This window comes from Nerophis ophidion, linkage group LG08, assembly GCF_033978795.1.
Source record: "Nerophis ophidion isolate RoL-2023_Sa linkage group LG08, RoL_Noph_v1.0, whole genome shotgun sequence".
In the NCBI taxonomy this organism is placed as follows: domain Eukaryota; kingdom Metazoa; phylum Chordata; class Actinopteri; order Syngnathiformes; family Syngnathidae; genus Nerophis; species Nerophis ophidion.
The window spans coordinates 61,283,553-61,305,615 of NC_084618.1; the positions used below are offsets into that span (position 1 = coordinate 61,283,553).

The window sequence follows — 22,063 nt, forward strand, 5'->3', positions numbered from 1 at the left end:
TGATTTTGATGCAATAGAACAGTGATTCTCAAACTGTACCTTGGGCTTCATGTATACAGGGGTTGGCAACCCAAAATGTTCAAAGTGCCATATTGGAACAAAAAGACATACCAAAAAATCTGTCTGGAGCCGCAAAAAATGTAAAGCCTTAATTATATAAGTGTTATAATGAAGGAAGCACATGATGTAAGTGTCTATATTCGCTATATTAGACTACTATCAAAATGACTGTGTGTCGCAGGCTGAAGCAAATCTTTGTTGACAGAAATGTTGAAATGCAATATTTATTCTACACATTTTTACAACATTGGAAAACATTACTAAAACTGAGGCTTTTTATAGGGTGTGAAAACTCCAGGAAATGACTGGCTTAGAATGGCCAAAGGTGAAGATGTGTGTGTTCAAGTTAAAGGAAAGGGAAACTACAAATAAAAAGAGCTCAAATATACCTAAAATACGAGGCATAATGATGCATTATGTTAGCATCGATAAGCTTGCAGTCATGCAGTGACCAAATATGTCTGGTTAGTACTCAACACAAGTCAATAACATCAACAAAGCTCACCTTTGTGGATTCACGTACAGCGTAACAAATTTGATGGACAATAGAGACAAAGAATGAGTGGTAAAAAAAACATATCTGTCTGTGGCAGCATCAAGGAAAGTTGGACATGTAAACAAACTATGGTGCGTTCAAGGACTTCCGAAATTAGTAGGACAAAATGATGCGCACCAAATAGTCTCATTAGTGAAGCATGTTTAATGTAAACAGTGGGATTTCTAACAATTGTGTCATGTTTGTCCTTCTACAGAAACCACATCAAAACAAAAGTTTGTTTTTTTTTCCCTCATCTTTTTCCATTTTCATATGTTTTTTGAAAAAGCTCCAAGGAGCCACAAGGGCAGCGCTAAAAATCCGCTAGTTGCAAACCCCCGATCTAGTGGTATGCCAAAGAATCACTTGATTAAATGTTACCGTTCAAACTGTGTGTACTGTGGTTACACATGGCCAAAGATACTACATATAACTGTTAAATAAATCCTCTGCCTTGTTTTTATACAAATATATACACTACTGTATTTTAATGTTGGTCATTATGGAGGTACTTGGAGAATCAAGTGTTTTCTGAGGTGGTGTTTGGTTAAAAAAAAAAAAAAAAAAAAAAGCCATTGCAGTGGGAATTATATTTACAGAGCCTACTGTGCTAGAATGAGAGAGTATAGGCAAGACTTGGTTGAGTTTATTGAGTTCACACAAGTCTTTTATATACATCCACCATGTTTTATACCTCAGTAAAAGTATTTAAGTCCCATCTTCAAACTCATTTGTATACTCTATATTTGTATAGCCTTTAAATAGACCCCCCTTTTAGACCAGTTGATCCCACATCTGCGGTCCCCTCCAAGGTTTCTCATTGTCATCCCATTGGGTTGAGTATTTTCCTGCCCTGATGTGGGATCTGAGCCGAGGATGTTGTCGTGGCTTGTGCAGCCCTTTGAGACACTCGTGATTTAGGGCTATGTTAGTAAACACTGATTGATTGACATAAAACTGCTCATCATTATTTGCATTGCATTTCAGCAATTTATCGACAGGATTAAATGGAGCCAAAAAAGTTCTGAAGAGAAAGTGTTTATATTTTAGTTTACATACTCTGTAGCAATATCGGAATTAAAACACAATGCGGTTTTATGAAAACAAATTTAAAAAACTTGAAAAACTCCCTGGTGATTGCTAATCTTCAAACTGAACAATCATATCACATAAAGAACACATTTAATGTTCCTTCATGTGTTTGATTTAATGTTCCATTGAATCTTTCACCCAGGTGCAGAAAGGTTGTTATGTTTATTATTGTGATTGTCTGCAGCTGTGTGGAGGCACACTGCACCTTATAAGTGTGGTGTGATTGTATTATGAGAGAACTACAGAGTCGACAGGCTATGACGTCACGAGTGTGCGACGGAGCGGGAGACACAGTGGGAGTGAGCTAGAGAGGTGACACATGTGTGACTGGGCTATAATAAATGTATCCACGTTACAAAGTACAGCTGGACTCGCGTATTAATTAAGTAACTCGACAATAAGAAGGGAAAATATTAGCAACAGCTATCAATATGATGCAATAGTGTTCTACTCCATCAGTCAGTCTAGTTCTCCGACCTTCTTTCTTCTCAGAGCTACTTTTCATAATAAGAGCTACTCATTTTTGTAATGTTCGTATTTTCATAGCTTATTTCAACCCAAACAAACAGCATGCACTTTTTTTTGCCAATGTGGTTTTTGTATCACCATCAGAGCTGCTTTGACAGATTTTCAAGATAATGTTACTCATCTCACCATATAAAATATAACCTACTTCACCAATTATTATTAATCTATTTATTTTTATTGTTATTACTTATGGAGTATATTGTGAATAAATTGAGAACAGCAAGTGAACAAAAGTTTTAGCAACTCCCATGAATAATTATGTATATATTATTACACAACTTTTATGCTTAAGGGCCGTTGCTATAATTATTGTCAGTTGTGCTGAAGTGGTATTTTTCTTTGTCTGTGCAAAGCTGGCAATCCAAAAGATTGCAAGCCAGTTTGGTATCAGTCTCTGTGTCCAGGAACGGCCTGCTGACTGCCAAGGCCGAACACCGCCGTGACGCAGACAGAGCAGAGACAGGGCGATATCACCAGCGTCAACACATTTGCATTTTTCCATAATCATATATTGTGTCTAATTGGAGTTGTCGAGATTACCTCCTTTCCTCAGCGACAGCTTCAGTGATGTAAACAAGGACCTCCCAAAGAAATAGAGGAAGCACGCGGGCTGGACTTTTAAGAACGTAGTTTGGATCTGTAACTAGAATACAGCCCAAAAGACGTGTCTCCTCATTGAGCCAAATTGAACTCTGTCTCTGCACGATTCCTTGCTTGTCGTTTGTTTAATAGATGTCATTAGTTTGAACCTGACATATTGTGAATAAATTGAAATGAGGACGTGAAAAAAAGTTTTAGCAACTACCAAGGAAAAGGGGTAGGATTAAATAAGCTCTGCTTCTTCCTACTCCTTTTCGAACACGTTGAATGGAGAAACTGGAAATTGTGATTTATCACGTTGTATGCATGCATGTTTGAAATAAACACAAACTCAAACAAAAAGAAAGGGTTTTGTTTTTTACGTATATGACTGACAACATTAAACTTGTACTTTATTGAGAAGGCAGATCTCCATTCAAACAGTCGGCCTATTTTGGTGGTCATTTTTCATCATTAAATATGTTTGAATTGACCATAAGAAATGCTGAGTTTAAGCAAATATTCTTTGACCCTTTGGTGAGCAAGGAAAGCTATATTGATAGCTCACATCTGGTTTTGCTAATAACCCCCATTTTTTGTATATATTGTTTTTCAAATCACCTGACATGTATACCGTGTATACATACAAAATGGATCCATTTTTTTTTCAATGTAATTTTTTATATACATGTTACAGGCTATATATCTTTTATTATTGAATGTATCATATGTGATGAATGTTTAACGGACCACAATGGAAATAAGCCTATTGGCTTTTTGTACCATCCATTTGCCTTTTTAAAGCATTACATGGATTCAATTCTTTAAAATGTCAATAAACTTCTCAATCAATCAATCAATCAATCAATCAATCAATCTATGTCCATACTTGTGGCCCTCTACTGTACTTAAGTTCATGGTGTAATGTAATTGCAAGCCGCACAGCCTGGGCGGCTAATAATAAAAAAGATATTAGCAATCTTGAAACCTATGAGAAAAAACGGTGCAAACACACAAAGATCAACTTCCTATAAGTGAGCAGCCATCACAATAGTGTCAAAATGAAAAAAAAAAAAGTTCAATTTTACATGTTGGCCCTGCGATGAGGTGGCGACTTGTCCAGGGTGTACCCCGCCTTCCGCCCGATTGTAGCTGAGATAGGCGCCAGCGCCCCCCGCAACCCCGAACGGGAATAAGCGGCAGAAAATGGATGGATGGAAGGTGAATTTATTTTTGGAGATGAATAAAGTATCTGTCGATCTATAAGAGACATAAAAAGAGCACACAGCTGTCGCAACCAGCTGCCCTTTCATCGGCGCCATTTTTACATACAGCTACAAAGTAAAATACAACAAAAAAAAACTACAAATGAGCAATTTTTGTCTGCTTTTACAATTTTTTTGTGGACTTTTTGTAGTTGCATTACAATCACATAATTTCCCATTGTGGGATAAATAAAGTCTATCCCATCCTCCACTAACATAGGTCGGTCACTACAGCAGCTGGTGAAAGTGGTTAACACATTTAGTCATGAAGTTAAAACATGATTCTGAAGTGACACTTTGTTGCTTTTGGATAAATCATGTTCTGCACAGCGTCTTATGAGTGCAAGAAAAAAAAGTGTCGATATCAGATGCAATGTGATTAAGTAGCAGCTTATCGGGCTGCTCTTGCATCATATTTCCTTCACTGATCGTTTAAACTGCTGCTTCACACGGAATAGGTGCAAATCTGCATGATCCTCATCAGATAAACTACATATGAAGAAGGACTTCCTTTTAGGCTACTAAGGTAGCACATTGTCAAGTTAAATGTGTTTATACTGTGTATATATATATATATATATATATATATATATATATATATATATATATATATATATATTTATATATAGATGGTGTTCCTGGGATTAAAGTCGGATAAAACAAAAATTGAGCTGTTTGACCACAATACTCAGCAATATGTTTGGAGGAGAAAAGGTGAGGCCTTTAATCCCAGGAACACCATGTTCACCGTCATGCATGGTGGTGGTAGTTCTATGCTCTGGGTCTGTTTTGCTGCCAATGGAACTGGTGCTTTAAATAGGACAATGAAAGAGGAGGCTTACCTCCAAATTATTCAGGACAACCTAAAATCATCAGTCCGGAGGTTGGGTCTTGGGCGCAGTTGGGTGTTCCAACAGGACAATGACCCCAAACACAAGTCAAAAGTGGTAAAGGAATGGCTAAATCAGGCTAGAATTAAGGTTTTAGAAAGGCCTTCCTAAAATCCTGACTTAAACCTGTGGACAATGCTAAAGAAACAAGTCCATGTCAGAAAACCAATAAATTTAGCTGAACTGCACCAATTTTGTCAAGAGGAGTGGTCAAAAATTCAACCAAAGGCTTGTGGATGGCTACCAAAAGCGCCTTATTGCAGTGAAACTTGCCAAGGGACATATAACCAAATATGAACATATCTGTATGTATACCTTTGACCCACCAGATTTGGTCACATTTCCATTAGACCCATAATAAATTCATAAAAGAACCAAACTCAATGAAGGTTTTTTGTGACCAACACGTATGTGCGCCAATCACTCAATCACAAAAAAATAAGAGTTGTAGAAATTATTGTAAACTCAAGACAGCCATGACATTATGTTCTTTACAAGTGTATGTAAACTTTGGACCACGACTGTATGTCTGATTAGCACGCCACACAAGTCAATAACTTAAACAAAGCTCACCTTTGTGCATTAATGCACAGCATAAAAAGTTTGGTGGACAAAATGAAACAAAGAAGGACTGGCATTAAACACGTCTGTCTATGACAGTGTCGTAGAAAGTTGTACTTATAATCAAACTACGGCAAGTTCAAAGACAGCTGAAATTAGGACAAAACGGCGCTTGCCAAATACTCTCATCAGTAAAGCATGTTTAGCATAAACAGTTGGATTTCTTACAGTTAGGAAGATTTATGTCATGTTTGTCTTTCTAAAAAAACATAATACAACGAAAATTTGTATGCATTTTATTTTTTTTAACTCCAGGGAGCCACTAGGTCGGCGCTAAAGAGCCAAAGGTTGCTGACCCCCGTCCTAAATCAACACTGAGCGGTATCATTATTACTTTATTAAAGCTTAATCTTTGGTGTCAAGGCGGCGTTTTTAACACAAGGTCGATCTCCTTACATGAACGCAACCTAACATCCGTTTTGTTCAGCCCTACAGATATGAGCCTGTCACGTTGTTGCAAAGATAAGACAGTGATACCTCCCCCTCTTCGTTTCATTAAAATGAAGGTTTTGGGCAGAAATGAGCCAGAGATGGATTCGCTTAAAGTGACGCTGCTCATATTACACGCCTTCTGCATGTTGGAACCTGCTGCTACAGGTGATGATCTTTATTTACCGTCAATAATAGGATGCATTCTGGGTCATTATTCCTTTTTATGCTTTTAGATGTGAGAGACAGTCATCGGTGTGTGAATGACTTCATATCCACATTCAAGTGCTCCTTGAGTCGTATACCAGCCAACTTGACCTTGTCCACTTATCACTCCTACTGGTTGACTTTCGGGAAGAAAAATGACTAGTAAGCAAAAAACAGCAACAACAACTGTATTTACAACTGGTTGTATTGATCCCTTGTCATTGAGCAGCAGAAGCCCGACGCACGCCTGCATGCTGTCAAACACCAGCGGAGGTTTCTACTCCTGCTCTGTGTCAACAAACACAACGGACTCGTCTCGTTTCAAGTGCTTGAAGGATTATGACTTCTTTCTGATCTCGCTCTGTGGAAAACTAAGCGATGGCGCGGAGACCTGCCAATTGCTTGATGACCGCTACAGACCAGCCTCAAACAGTAGGGAATTAGCATTAAACTTGCTGCACTACTTTAAACAAAACACACTATTATTAATCACTTGTGTCGAACTTGGGCAGCACGGTGGTACAGGGGTTAGTGCATGTGCCTCACAATACGAAGGTCCTGAGTAGTCCCGAGTTCAATCCCGGGCTCGGGATCTTTCTGCGTGGAGTTTGCATGTTTTCCCCGTGACTGCATGGGTTCCCTCCGGGTACTCCGGCTTCCTCCCACTTCCAAAGACATGCACCTGGGGATAGGTTGATTGGCAACACTAAATTGGCCCTAGTGTGTGAATGTGAGTGTGAATGTTGGCTGTCTATCTGTGTTGGCCCTGAGATGAGGTGGCGACTTGTCCAGGGTGTACGTCGCCTTCCGCCCGAATGCAGCTGAGATAGGCTCCATTACCCCCCGCAACCCCAAAAGGGACAAGCCTTAGGAAATTGATGGATGGATGTGTCAAACTTAAGGCCAGGGGGCTGGATGTGCCCCGCCACCTAATTTTATGTGGCCAGTCATTAAAGGGGAACATTATCACCAGACCTATGTAAGCGTCAATATATACTTTGATGTTGCAGAAAAAAGACCATATATTTTTTTAACCGATTTCCGAACTCTAAATGGGTGAATTTTAGCGAATTAAACGCCTTTCTATTATTTGCTCTCGGAACGATGACGTCACAACGTGACGTCACCTAGGTAGTCAACCGCCATTTTCTCAAATACGTTATAAACATCGAGTCAAATCAGCCCTGTTATTTTCCGTTTTTTTGACTGTTTTCCGTACCTTGGAGACATCATGCCTCGTCGGTGTGTTGTCGGAGGGTGTAACAACACGATCAGGGGCGGATGCTAATCGATGCTAACATGCTTTTTAGGCTTTCTGTATGTACATTTGTAGCTATATTTTACTCCAGCCTTTCCCTCCATCCACATTTAATGCCAAACAAACACTTACCAATCGACAGATTTAAGTTGCTTCAGTGTCACAAGATGCGAAAGTCCCGATCGTTTGGTCTGCACATTTTACCGGCGATGCTAAGGCAGACATGGCCGAATAGTGTCAATAGCTATTCGCTCAATAGCTTCAGTGTCTTCTTCAATTTCGTTTTCGCTATATGCCGCCATACTCCAACCATCTGTTTCAATACACGCATAATCTGTTGAATTGCTTAAACCGCTGAAATCCGAGTCTGAATCCGAGCTAATGTCGCTATATCTTGCTGTGCTATCCACCTGGATAGCATGTATATCACTGGATGACGTCATGGGAAAATGGACGGTGGCTTCACAGATAGCGAAAATCAGGCACTTTAAAGCCTTTTTTCGGGATATTCCACGATGGGTAAAATTTTGAAAAACACTTCAAAAAATAAAATAAGGCACTGGGAACTGATTTTTATTGGTTTTAACCCTTCTGAAATTGTGATAATGTTCCCTTTTAAGGTAACGGTTCCTAATTGGTTCGGTCCAAGCGGACCAATACAATTCTGGACTATCAATACTGCTATCATTTAAATGGGTTTTAGTTATAACTAGTGCGATGTCACATTCACTTAAGTGGCGCTGCAAAGCATAGAAAAGACACGGTGGGATAGTCAGTCGGAGTCAGACTTTTAACGCCCCACTTCCAGTTTTGCGGCAGAATGATAGATTGACGTTTCATTGCAATTGCCGATGGAATCAATGTTAGATAAAAACAGAATTTAAATGCGCAATATGACTGAGATGCTGTCAGGGAGAGGAAAAGAGGGAATCATGTTTATTTGACAAGGCGCTCTACAGTATATATGGCCGCCCTGCACGGTGCACCCTTCTTGGGCCATTCCTGTGTCTGCCTCCAGGACGCACGGCCACCTCTAACTACCAAACTAACTCTAAAATACACAGCCGAACATGACTTGTACGTGTCAAGTGATATGTCTCTTTTGCAAATATGATGACTACTTACTCGTCGCCATAAAGCTGTGTGAAAAAAACACTTGCTATTACTGCAGCCAGTTGTGGACGCGACCACCGATTAAACGTCTTCATTGGTAAGTTGATGGTAGCTTGACAGCTTCTAATACTAAAGTTGGAGCACAAGTGTTGAAATAACAACTGACACATCACTGTGTGTGCTTTCTTTTACTTGGAAACATCCATCCATCCATTTTCTACCGCTTATTCCCTTTTGGGGTCGCGGGGGGTGCTGGCGCCTATCTCAGCTTCAATCGGGCGAAAGGCGGGGTGCACCCTGGACAAGTCGCCACCTCATCGCAGACTTGGAAACATGTCAACTCAAATGTATTGGTACATTGTTATTGTGATTTTTCTTATTTCATTTAAGGATATTTTTTAATTTAGTTAGAATGTTGATGAAACGTTGAACTAATCCCTAAAGCTTTTAAACTGCCAGGTTAAAAACAATGTAAAAAATGTTGATTTTAATGGATATTGGATGATCGCCGAGCCCGGGGGTCAGCAACCCGCGGCTCTTTGGAGCATTTTTAAAAGACGACTGAAGATGGAAAAAAATGGGGTGGGGGTGGGGGGTTATTTTTTAGTTTTAGTCTGTTTTTTGTATGAGGACTAACATGACAAACCTTCCCAATCGTTAGAAAGCCCACTGTTTAATGTTTGTGTGCAAGCTTCACCGACGATAGTATTTGCTGAACACCGTTTTGTCCTACTAATTTCGGCGGTTCTTGAACTCACCGTAGTGTGGACTGTGACGCAACAGTTTATATGTAAAATCTTCCACTACTTCTTTGTCTCATTTTGTCCACCAAACGTTTTATGCTGTGCGTGAATGCAAAAAGGTGAAGTGAAGTGAAGTGAATTATATTTATATAGCGCTTTTCTCTAGTGACTCAAAGCGCTTTACAGAGTGAAACCCAATATCTAAGTTACATTTAAACCAGTGTGGGTGGCACTGGGAGCAGGTGGGTAAAGTGTCTTGCCCAAGGACACAACGGCAGTGACTAGGATGGCGGAAGCGGGAATCGAACCTGCAACCCTCAAGTTGCTGGCTCGGCCACTCTACCAACCGAGCTATGGTTGGTAGGTGCGCTTTGTTGATGTTATTGACTTGTTGGGAGTGCAAATCAGGCATATTTGGTCAGTGCATGACTGCAAGCTAATCAATCCTAACATGCTATTTAGGCTAGCTGTATGTACATAATGTATATATATATATATATGTATATATATATATATATATATACACATATATATATATATACATATATATATATATATACATATATATGTGTATATATATATATATATAGTTAATTTGATATAATTTACTTTCATCCCCTTTGCATATAATTTAGTTTTGCATGTCTCATGACCAGTGTTGGGTTTGTTACTAAAAACCAGCAACTAGTTACAGTTACTAATTGCTTAATTTCAGTTACTAACTCAGTTACTTACACCAAAAAGTAATGTGTTACTGTGAAAAGTAACTAAACTATTTAGTTAATTATTTTTCTAAAACAAATTTAAGGCTCCCATTAAAGCCCTTTTAGCTTTCATTTCAGTACTGTTATTGTACTGGAGAATAATCTGTTGATCAACTTAAAATGCATTTGCACTACTGAACTCTGCTAAGCAATGTGGTCTACATACAAGACACAAAGACAAAGATATGTTTTAAAGGGGCTATTTATTTTGGGCCAGAAAAAATTGAAAAATCTATTTTAAATAGCTGCAACATGAAATACATAAGCAACAAACTCCACAATAACAACATGTCACAACATAGCTGTAAACCTGGCTTCACCCAAGGAAGGATCACATGTCATGATTATATGTCATGTCACTGTATATATAGAACACATACTGCTATACACGCGCCTAACCAGGCGTTTTTTCTCTCTCAAGGAATTGTGAAATAAAATCATGTCTTCAGGAGATCAACACTGTACTGAAGCCCAGAACACTCAATGCATTTCCCCAGTTTTAGTTTAGAGAAAAGGGAAGATTGGCCTGGCCCATTAGGATCCCTCTCTATGTTTGTGAACTTTATAGTCCATACACTTAGAGTGACGTGATAATCAAACACTCGCGAAGTTTAGAATGAAAGAGTATATAAGACAATTGACAAAAGTGTGTACCTTCAGTGCTGAATGATGAGCAGAGACAGAGTTTGGAGTGTCTTCTTTAGCTTGCTTTCCATGTTTATGTATTCACTGTCCACTGTGTCCAGGTACTTGGAACATGTTATCCATGCCATTTGCTGTTTGATGCCCGATATCATGCTAATTAACTGCCTGAAATCGGGTGACTCCACTGTAGAAATATCCTGCATGTCTTCTAGCACATACACTGCAATGGCTCTACATCAATGTTGTCCTGGCTAGTAGTCCCTCCGTTAAAATCCAGCCGCTTTTGCTTAGGTGGAGGTGGAGGTGAAGTGTGTCTCTCTTTACTAGCTTCGTCGAAGTATGTTACTTTTGTAGCTGTTTCAGCAGATTTTTTATTGCTGTTTTGGGCAGTAGATGGGATCTTTGATCCAAAACATAACTTTACTAGCTTTGTCGAAGTATGTTGCTTTCGTAGCTTTTCTGTTTTGGGCAGTAGATATGATCTTTCATCCAAAACATAACTTACATTTAACTAAAATGTTCTTTTCTTTGTGTTCGACGAAACAAAAGTAGTGAGAATATCTCCATGTTAAGAAACTGGAGTCCGGCTGTGCAGTGATGTCTTGTTAGTAAACACAGACCCACCTAATATGTTAATTGTTTGTATTGATTTGTATCATATATTCTATATGATACAAATTAAGATATGATATAAAGTACCATACCATATATGAATATGAATCCAGCTGAGTGTAATGGTAATGAATAGAAACCGTGATGGATCTGTGTGGTCTTTACAAAATGATGACATAACTGGGGCGGTGTGGCCTCGTCACTGCCGTTGTGTCCTTGGGCAAGACACTTCACCCACATTCCCCCAGTGCCACCCACACTGGTTTAAATGTAGCTGAAAGATGTAGATAATGGGTCTCACTCTGTAAAGCGCTTTGAGTCTCTAGAGAAATGTCCTATATAAATATAATTCACTTCACTCCATTGTGAAGTGAATTAAATTTATATAGCGCTTTTCTCTAGTGACTCAAATCGCTTTACAGAGTGAGACCCATTATCTAGGTTACATTTAAAGCAGTGTGGCTGGCACTGGGAACAGGTGGGTCAAGTGTCTTGCTCAAGGACACAACGGCAGTGACTAGGACGGCAGAAGCGGGGACTGAACCTGCAACCCTCAAGTTGCTGGCACGGCCGCTCTACGAACCGATCTATACCGCTCCATTGCACTGCAAACATATTTGACCTGTTTAAGACCTACAGTAACAAGCAGGTGAAGTGAAGTGAATTATATTTATATAGCGCTTTTTCTCTAGTGACCCAAAGCGCTTTACATAGTGAAACCCAATATCTAATTTTTACATTTAAACCAGTGTGGGTGGCACTGGAAGCAGGTGGGTAAAGTGTCTTGCCCATGGACACAACGGCAGTGACTAGGATGGCGGAAGCGGGGATCGAACCTGCAACCCTCAAGTTGCTGGCACGGCCGCTCTACCAACCGAGCTATATCGCCCCAGGTGTTGATCAATGACTTCCCTGCTGTGGGATGTTACATCATGTTGACATACTCTTGTGCAAATAAAAAATTTAAAAAATAAATGCATTTTTAACAGAAAGGAATACAGTACGGAAGGTATTCATAATGCCCCGTTCCTGGGTGGAACTTGTGTGAGAGGAAGGGTGGGTAGGAGTTAATCATTTTGTAATGCAATTTGCTGAAAATGATGGAAAGTGCCACTGTCTATAACAAATGATACTGTGGACAAAGTTGGAATTGCCACAAAACACATTTAAGATATTCAACTCTCTACTGCCATCTGGCAGCTAAAGTGGATAATGGACACCCTTATTTGGGGACGGCGTGGCGAAGTTGGTAGAGTGGCTGTGCCAGCAATCTGAGGGTTACTGGTTCAATCCCCACCTTCTACCATCCTAGTCACGTACGTTGTGTCCTTGGGCAAGACACTTCACCCTTGCTCCTGGTGAGCGTCTTGCATGGCAACTCCCACCGTCAGTGTGTGAATGTGTGTGTGAATGGGTGAATGTGGAAATACTGTCAAAGCGCTTTGGGCTCCTTAAAAAGGGGTAGAAAAGCGCTATACAAGTACAACTCATTTACCATTTATTTGTCAGGTTTCATTTCAGGTAACAAATGGGGCCATATAAATCCCCTCCCTACCGTACAGTACCGATAAAAAACGGTAGCTATAGGGAATATTGATAAGGTTATTGCATCAATAAAATACTAACGATATACATCCCTAGTGGCCTGTCACATCATGTCGTTTAACGTGATCAGCAAAATCATTCAATGTGGTCCACCACATCATTTAATGATCATGGCCTGGGCTTTTGTTGAGATTCAAAGATTTTAAATCTGTCAGTGATCAGAGACGATGTCATGAAAGTTAAGACGAAATACTATTTTCTGTCAAAGTTCAATAAAAAGGTAGTTTAAATCAAATTAGGAATAAGTAACACAATCTCCAGCCTACCTACAGGTTGTAATTATGCAACTTACTTACAGAAATATTGCATTTTCCCATTATAAAATACACTTTTATGGCCTTTTGTCAAAAATAAGTCTGTACATATTTATATCAATAGTTACATCTGAAGTTGTTAAAAGATATCAAGCATCGAACGTTTAAAAAAAATGGGTTTACTGCCGACTAATACAGCCTCTATTAGCGGTTACTTTTTGGATCATATTGGGGAGTGGGAGTGTATAGTCAACCTAAACTTTGCACAAGGGTTGACAAAAATATATTTAAGAGAGTACTATGAACACCATTCGTATTTTTGAGTTGTTGATCTGTTTTTAGTTTGTTGTTGTTAAAATGTGTGAAATGTATGACCTCTTGGCCATTTTCCCTCAGTAAAAGTTAACAATAAAATAAATAAAAAATAATAATAAAATAAAAAAAATAAAAAAATATATATATATCCACTTACAAAAGAGGCCTGGGATAGATTTGAATAACATCCGAATAGGAATCAGACATAGGTCACATTGAGTAACCTGCAGAGTGAACGTAACCCGAGATGACCAGTTACTGGAAAACACTAACAGCATTAATAGCGCCATTATCTATAACACCAATCCTCCCAAAATCTTTGTTGCACTTGTCGATGTTACCTTACCGCTAAGACAACATTGGTTCTTTTACAACTGTGCTGAGCAATAGACTTGTCAATAAATAATCACGTGGTCAAATGGGAGCTAAGTTTTTGCAGACAGGGTCCCAAGTTGATGTTGAAGAATCAGATTATATTGGCTTGCATGTAAAATCTCAGATTCAATCGGTCCGAAATGTCCTCCGATAAACACATAAGTTCGGTCCTGTTTTGTATTTAAGTGAAATAATTTACAAAAATGTAAACATGATAGGCTATATTACTAGAAGTTAGCAGCTACACAACAGCTAAGCGCACAATAGTGCACAAGCTAGATGTACGAAATGAGTGTCCATAATTGAACAATAGTTCCATAGTATAAAACACCACGTGTCAATATAATCAAATACCAAATAATTACTTGCATATTACTAACACATAACAAGTCTTCAATGCAGAAGAGTATTGGAAAGTTTACAGTAACAAACATGTCCACATCATTCAACTTACTGCATAGTTTATTTACTGTATTTTCCGGACTATAAGGTGCACTTAAAATATTTTTTTCCCCCTCAAAACTCGACAGTGCACCTTATGTCCCGGTGCGCCTAATGTAAGGAATAAGTTTGGTTAAGCTTACTCACCTCAATGCTTTTTTATTTGGTACATGGTGTAATAATAAGTGTGACCACTAGATGGCAGTCAAACACAAAAGATAAGTGTAGACAGCACTACGATTGCAATGTGTCTCAAGTAAACAACACCAACATCTTAAATGTTCCATTGAAAATATAGAACATTACACACGGTGCTCAAATATATATGAAAAATATTTTACTATGACTTATACTTAGTCCTATAAATGATGTGGTCCTGATGGCTTCATCTGGCCGGGATATTCAGCTCTCACTGGATCGGTTCGCAGCCGAGTGTGAAGCGACCGAAATGAGAATCAGCACCTCCAAGTCCGAGTCCATGGTTCTCGCCCAGAAAAGGGTGGAATGCCATCTCCAGGTTGGGGAGGAGACCCTGCCCCAAGTGGAGTATTTCAAGTACCTAGGAGTCTTGTTCACGAGTGAGGGAAGAGTGGATCGTGAGATCGACAGGTGGATCGGTGCGGCGTATTCAGTAATGCGGACGTTGTACCGATCCGTTGTGGTGAAGAAGGAGCTGAGCCGGAAGGCAAAGCTCTCAATTTACCGGTCGATCTACGTTCCCATCCTCACCTATGGTCATGAGCTTTGGGTCATGACCGAAAGGATAAGATCACGGGTACAAGCGGCCGAAACGAGTTTCCTCCGCCGTGTGGCGGGGCTCTCCCTTAGAGATAGGGTGAGAAGCTCTGCCATCCGGGAGGAACTCAAAGTAAAGCCGCTTCTCCTCCACATCTGGTCAGGATGTCACCCGAACGCCTCCCTAGGAAGGTGTTTAGGGCACGTCCAACCGGTAGGAGGCCACGGGGAAGACCCAGGACACGTTGGGAAGACTATGTCTCCCGGCTGGCCTGGGAACGCCTCGGGATCCTCCGGGAAGAACTAGACGAAGTGGCTGGGGAGAGGTAAGTCTGGGCTTCCCTGCTTAGGCTGCTGCCCCCGCCACTCGACCTCAGATAAGCCGAAGAAGATGGATGGATGGACTTATACTTATACATTAAATATTGTGACGACTAGATGTTACCGAAGGACAAATTTACGCTCCACTTAAAAATCATAAATCTGTTATAAGGTTTGTGTTTTTCATATACTTATCATTGTTCTGCGTAATTTCACTGGATTTCATCTTTTCTAACATTCCACACTACAAAATAATGCAAGTAGGTACTAGGTTTGTGCTGATATGGCCAACACTCAAGACTCACATCGGTAGTTTGCAATTTGCAAACTCCTATTTACAATCAAAGTTTCAAAAATGTTTGTTGTTGACTACCGAGCTCACTTCCTAAATTCGGGTGTCCACTATTTCACATGGCGGTGTAAAATTTAATGGGTTTGTCTAAAGGAGTATGCTCAATAAATTTTCTCCCCCCCCCCCCCAGTTACACCGAATGCACCATGCTGCCTCACCGCCAGACACAACTCAAGTCAATACCACTTCGCATGGAAACACACCTACGAAAAATGTTTCTCCACTTTCAAGAAACACCTCACCTACCAACTTAATTTCTACAAAAGGCAGGACAAACATGTAAGAAAGTACATTTTTAACACCAGGAAGTGAGAACATCTCGCAGCGTCCTTTTTTTTCCCCCTCCAGGGGATATTTCAAAAGATCAGCATCGACACTTTGTACTACTCTGTGAATGATAGTTTATTGGTGGCGGACACAGAATACGCTGCCAAAGTGAGGTCCAAGCCAGGTGCCCCGCCTTTCTTTGGAGACTGGAGTGACTGGTCCAGTGAGGTCCACTGGAAGACACCCAGTAGTAAGGCCTTCTTCAATCTAATCACTCATTACAGGTTTAAATCTTGGTAAAAATCACATTGATGCTCTCCTCAGATCAAGCAGGATTTCTCTCCATATACAGCAAGGAGGTCTTCATAACTTTAGGTGTCATGGCCACACTTGTCTTGCTTTTGTGCTGTGCTCGGTTTGAAAAGTAAGGATCTGCTCCGTCTTGGTAAACACTTGATACTTTCACACGAACGTGCTTCATCTTCATAAATGCACACTCGCAGGTGGAGACGAGGTGCCTTCATCCCAACACCAGCGCTCTACTGCCAAGGAGATTTTAGGGTAAGTCTGGAAAGGGTGTAAGTAGTTGGGCCCAAAGGGAGGAAGCAGGACCTGGGCTCTTGTAAATGTTAGTTTATAAAAGACAAATGTTCATGTAAAATGTACAAACCCCGTTTCCATGTGAGTTGGGAAATTGTGTTAGATGTAAATATAAACAGAATACAATGATTTGCAAATCCTTTTCAAACCATATTCAATTGAATGCACTACAAAGACAATATAATTGATGTTCAAACTCATAAACTTTTTTTTTTTTTGCAAATAATAATTAACTTAGAATTTCATGGCTACAACACGTGCCCATGTGGTTGGGAAAGGGCATGTCCACCACTGTGTTTCGTCACTTTTTCTTTTAACAACATTCAATAAACCTTTGGGAACTAAGGAGACACATTTTTGAAGCTTTTCAAATAAATTCTTTCCCATTCTTGTTTTATGTACAGCTTAAGTTGTTCAACAGTCCGGGATTTCCCTTGTGGTATTTTAGGCTCCATAATGCGCCACACATTTTCAATGGGAGACAGGTCTGGACTACAGGCAAGCCAGTCTGGTACCCACACTCTTTTACTATGAAGCCACGTCGTTGTAACAAGTGACTTGGCATTGTCTTGCTGAAATAAGCAGGGGCATCCATGATAACGTTGCTTGGATGGCAACATATGTAGCTCCACATACCTTTCAGCATTAATGGTGCCTTCACAGATGTGTAAGTTACCCATGCCTTGGGCACTAATACACCCTCATACCATCACAGATGCTGCCTTTTCAACTTTACACCTAGAACAGTCTGGATGGTTATTTTCCTCTTTGGTCCGGAGAACACAACGTTCACCGTTTCCAAAAAAACTATTTGAAATGTGGACTCGTCACACCACAGAAGCCCTTTTCCACTTTGCATCAGTCCATCTTAAGTGAGCTCGGGCCCAGCGAAGCCAGCAGTGTTTCTGGGTGTCGTTGATAAATGGCTTTGGCTTTGCATAGTAGTTTTAACTTGCACTTACAGATGTAGCGACAAACTGTAGTTACTGACAGTGGTTTTCTGAAGTGTTCCTGAGCCCATGTGGTGATATCCTTTATCGATAGATGTCGGTTTTTGATACAGTGCTGTCTGAGGGATCGAGGTCACGGTCATTCAATGTTGGTTTCCGGCCATGCCGCTTACGTGGAGTGTTTTCTCCAGATTCTCTGAACCTTTTGATGATATTATGGACCGTAGATGTTGAAATCCCTAAATTTCTTGCAATAGCCCGTTGAGAAATATTGTTCTAAACTGTTTGACAATTTGCACACTCATTTGTTTACAAAGTGGTGACCTTCGCCCCGTCCTTGTTTGTGAATGACTGAGCATTTTTTGGGAAGCTGCTTTTATACCCAATCATGGCACCCACCTGTTCCCAATTAGCCTGCACACCTGTGGGATGTTCCAAATAAGTGTTTGATTAGAATTCCTCAACTTTATCAGTATTTATTGCCACCTTTTCCAACTTCTTTGTCAAATGTTGCTGGCATCAAATTCTAAAGTTAATGATTTGCAAAAAAAAAAGTGTTTATCAGTTTGAGCATCAAATATGCTGTCTTTGTAGCATATTCAACTGAATATGGGTTGAAAATAATTTGCAAATCATTGTATTCCGTTTATATTTACATCTAATACAATTTCCCAACTCATATGGAAACGGGGTTTGTATTTACCATAAAAGTTCAATAAGGTTGCTAAAATAAAATTAAGAATGTTTACATTTCACGCAAAGCGTTGTCATAGCTCATCGTTATGCATTCACACAGAGCACCATTATTATGGAACTACAACTATAATTTATCTGTGGCATCATGAAAGCTGTGTACAAGGTTCACTCTTTTATCTCGAAACACATGCTGTAACTGTTATGCATCCGTGAATTGATTAACGTGGACCCTGACTTAAACAAGTTGAAAAACGTATTCGGGTGTTACCATTTAGTGGTCGATTGAACGGAATATGTACTGTACTGTGCAATCTACTAATAAAAGTCTTAATCAATCAAACCGAGGACCCTTGATAAAAAATGTTTTTAAAAAGTCTCTAACAGAGGCACTACTAGTTTTGGAAAACAGTGGAGGCTTAACTCCACCAGCTCAGTGGCATAGTGGTTAGAGTGTCTGCCCTGAGATCGGTCCGTCGTGAGTTCAAACCCCGGCCGAGTCATACCAAAGACTATAAAAATGAGACCCATCACCTCCCTGCTTGACACTCATCATCAAGGGTTGGAATTGGGGGTTTAATCACCAAAAATGATTCCCGGGCGTGGCCACCGTTGCTGCCCACTGCTCCCCTCACCTCCCAGTGGGTGATCAAGGGTGATGGGTCAAATGCAGAGAATAATTTCGCGACGCCTAGTGTACAGGTACCTTAACTTTAGATGCTCTATTGTTGTACCAATTGCAAATGTTATGGACAAGTTTTACATTTTAATCTCATACCTCATAACTGGTGTATTCAAGGACACTCGATAAAAGTTCAAAACATGCATCACAACTTTATAGGGGTGTGACGATTAATAGATACATCGATTTTTGTTTTCAAGATTTAACTACTTGAATTTTTGCTCAGCGAGTTGGCCTACTGGAAGATGGGTATCTAACCTTGTTTTATAAAGGGAATTAATTTTTTATTGATACTAGGGCAGACTTTATATAAAGTTTAGCACTTTTAATGGTATGGACGGTAAGCGTTAATCAAGTCGGTCTGCCACACGCCATTCGTCATCAAAACAAAGAGCGGTGGATAGCTACAGTGGCCGAGGAAGGTCATAACAAAAGCAAATGCAACAAGACAATCATAAAGCAACACCATAAAGCCAAAACACAACTTTAAGCCCAAAGGACAGAGAGTTTTGCCCACGGACCATGTAAGGCCGAAAGTTTAAAAAAAGGTGTAATTTTAGCATATTCAAAAAGTAAAATAAATCTATTTGTGACTGAAAAAGTGGTTACATTTCACTTTTCTAACTTTGTTCATTACCGTTTTCAACTTAGTTTCAGCCATTGTGGTCTGCCGCCGAAACTTGTCTGCTGTCACTTCCATTGCGTCTTTATATTGTCGTGTTTTGACTAAGAGTTGTTATGGCTTTATGTTGAGTTGTGGCTATAGCTGAACGTTGTGTTGTGACATTTGTATTTGTCTCGACAGTTCTTGGCTACTCAAGCTGTTTAATAAAATGAGTGGTGGCAGGTCAACTGCACATTTAACCTGTAAAGATTTGGTTGCACTTCATTTTAATGTAGGATGTGTTAAAAATTGCTTTGATGTTGAAAATGTGACCAGAAAAGGTTCCCTCTAGATAATTCAACCTAAAGTGTTGGTTGAACTTTATTAAAATAAGATGTGAATGCATTGACTATTCATTGTTAATTTGTTACTGACTTGATTTCCACTCCCTGAAGTCTTTTCCGATCACATCGTTCGATCACATCGTTTAAAAAAAAACAAAAAACTAATATTGTCCCTGAATCATATCATCAATCATAACATCAAATTATGATTTGATCTGGGTTTATGTTGGTATGGGGGCCCAGAATTTAGCGCTCTGCCCCCAAGTATTGACAGTCTTTAAAGGAGGTACATATTTACAATTGATTGTGATTGCAGAACTGGGCGGACACTCAAACAAACATGACTGCCATGCTGAAGCCAGAAGAGATGCTTCATATTGACAGCCTGACATCCAAAGAAGTCTACAGAGAGGAGGGACCATCACAGAATAAGAGGAATACATATGAAAACATTGGCGATGCTGAATGTGATGCTCATCCGGTGGGTGTCAAAGTGAGAACAATGCCCAGCACCGATTTATCGCCTTTTCAGGATAAGGCAGGGTTCAACAGTGTTCCCCCCACTGAGGGAGATTCATCCTGGTACTGCCATGAATACTGCACACTTAGTACTTTTCAGCAGCACAAGCTAACAGCAAGAAATTGCCAAATGTTGCCATGAAACAGAGCATTGACAAGATGACCATTGAAGAGTAATTTTCAGAAAATATATAAACATGTGTTCAATGGAAAGCATTTGTGGGAAGTGCATGCTTTTCTTGGGAGCAACCATATTGTGTAGTAACGCTCAAGCAATAAAGCAAAAAAAACCTTTTGTAGAAAGTTTTATTTATGCCAACACATACAATAACAAAGCACCTTATAACCTTAAAGTCTGATACAATGGTATGCCTACCTGCCTCGGTCACTGCCGCCTTTTATTTATCCCAAAGCAAAAACACTCTGAAAACAAAAAGACAGCTAAGGCAGCAGATTCTATCGTATGTTACAGCATGCTGAATAGAAAACCTGGGAAAGAAGAATTAGAACCATCTAGAGACACTAGTGAAATACAACAGTATAAAAGTGCCATTCATTATACAGCAGTTGAAATACTGACAATGAAATAAGCAGACTTTACATTTAATGAATGAAAAAGAAGGGACAAACAAAAGGAATAGACTCTGAAAGAGGAAGAAAAAAAAAAGATTTTCTTTCTTGGACATGGATGGCCATTGTGCATGGCATTGATGAAACTGTGTGCCTTGCACCACATAAGACAATGTTTAAAAAGTAAATGACGATGGTGCTGAAGCACGGATCCCCCTCTCAGCATTACGCACCAACCAGCAATCGAGAAAACAAAAATAAAAATAAAAAAAGACATGTCGAGGGTGTGTGTGGATGGCACAGAATGTGTAGAGTTTAAATAGAAGTCTTTAAGCAAGTCCCGATGTGAGGGGAGCACATTCATTGTGACTGAGCGGGGAGGTGATTCCTTCTGCCACAGCAAGACACGCTTCGCCTTTACGAGGGAGAGAATTTTTTGGCCTGCCCTCGGACTCTTTTTTCGTAATCTACTCTGTTTTGGCTGGAAAAGAAAAACACATCATCAGGGACCTGACATCCCACAAATCCTACTCCAAGAAAAATGAGGCAAGGTAGAAGTAGTTTCTCTTTGACGCCAGACACTTCATTCTCGACATGGTGGGACAGCAACATCCTCATGATCCTCTGCCAGGTGATGACTTGATTATCAGCGTTTCTCTTAGAATACCTGACTAAGTTACAAGTAATTACATTTTATTTTGATTCCTGTTAAAAAGGGACTTATGATTAATTTAGTCTTTGACTTATAAACGTTAAAGGGGACCTATTATGACAAAACCAATGTTTCTTACCAACTGGTACCTGCTTTTGTGTATTTGGGATCTGCATAGGTCCCAAAAATGTTTGATCAAGCCATGGAGGGATGGCAAAGATATTTATAAAACAATCCTGCCTTCAATTATACTTCCTCCAAATAAAATGTGACGTTTTTCCAACAAGTTGCATCAGTGGATATCTCTATATATGTTTTGCACCAGTCTGAGATTGTCAGCAAGTTTCTTATTTTAGACTCCATACAGAAGCGCTAAAAACTACCACAAAGCTGACAGGGAGAAGACAGTGGAAGTAGAGCAGTAAATAAGACCACACCCAAGA

The 22,063-nt window shown here is 39.8% G+C and overlaps 2 protein-coding genes across 2 annotated transcripts in view; one reads left to right on the forward strand and one right to left on the reverse strand.

The window, feature by feature from the left end:
- The first annotated feature begins 6,082 nt into the window (after positions 1-6,082).
- On the forward strand, positions 6,083-20,693 carry LOC133558104 (uncharacterized). Its single transcript, XM_061909231.1, has 8 exons — positions 6,083-6,167; positions 6,236-6,368; positions 6,436-6,638; positions 15,870-16,018; positions 16,088-16,256; positions 16,331-16,430; positions 16,510-16,567; positions 20,196-20,693. Exons 1-8 carry the CDS (start codon positions 6,101-6,103, stop codon positions 20,538-20,540), a joined length of 1,224 nt encoding a protein of 407 aa, XP_061765215.1. The 5' UTR covers positions 6,083-6,100; the 3' UTR covers positions 20,541-20,693.
- ube2ib (ubiquitin-conjugating enzyme E2Ib) overlaps positions 20,689-22,063 on the reverse strand; it is a 43,952-nt gene continuing 42,577 nt past the window's right edge. Inside the window, exon 7 of the mRNA XM_061909232.1 lies at positions 20,689-21,449. Within this exon, the coding sequence (XP_061765216.1) occupies positions 21,386-21,449 (64 nt within the window). The 3' untranslated portion in view covers positions 20,689-21,385. The remainder of the gene's footprint in view (positions 21,450-22,063) is intronic.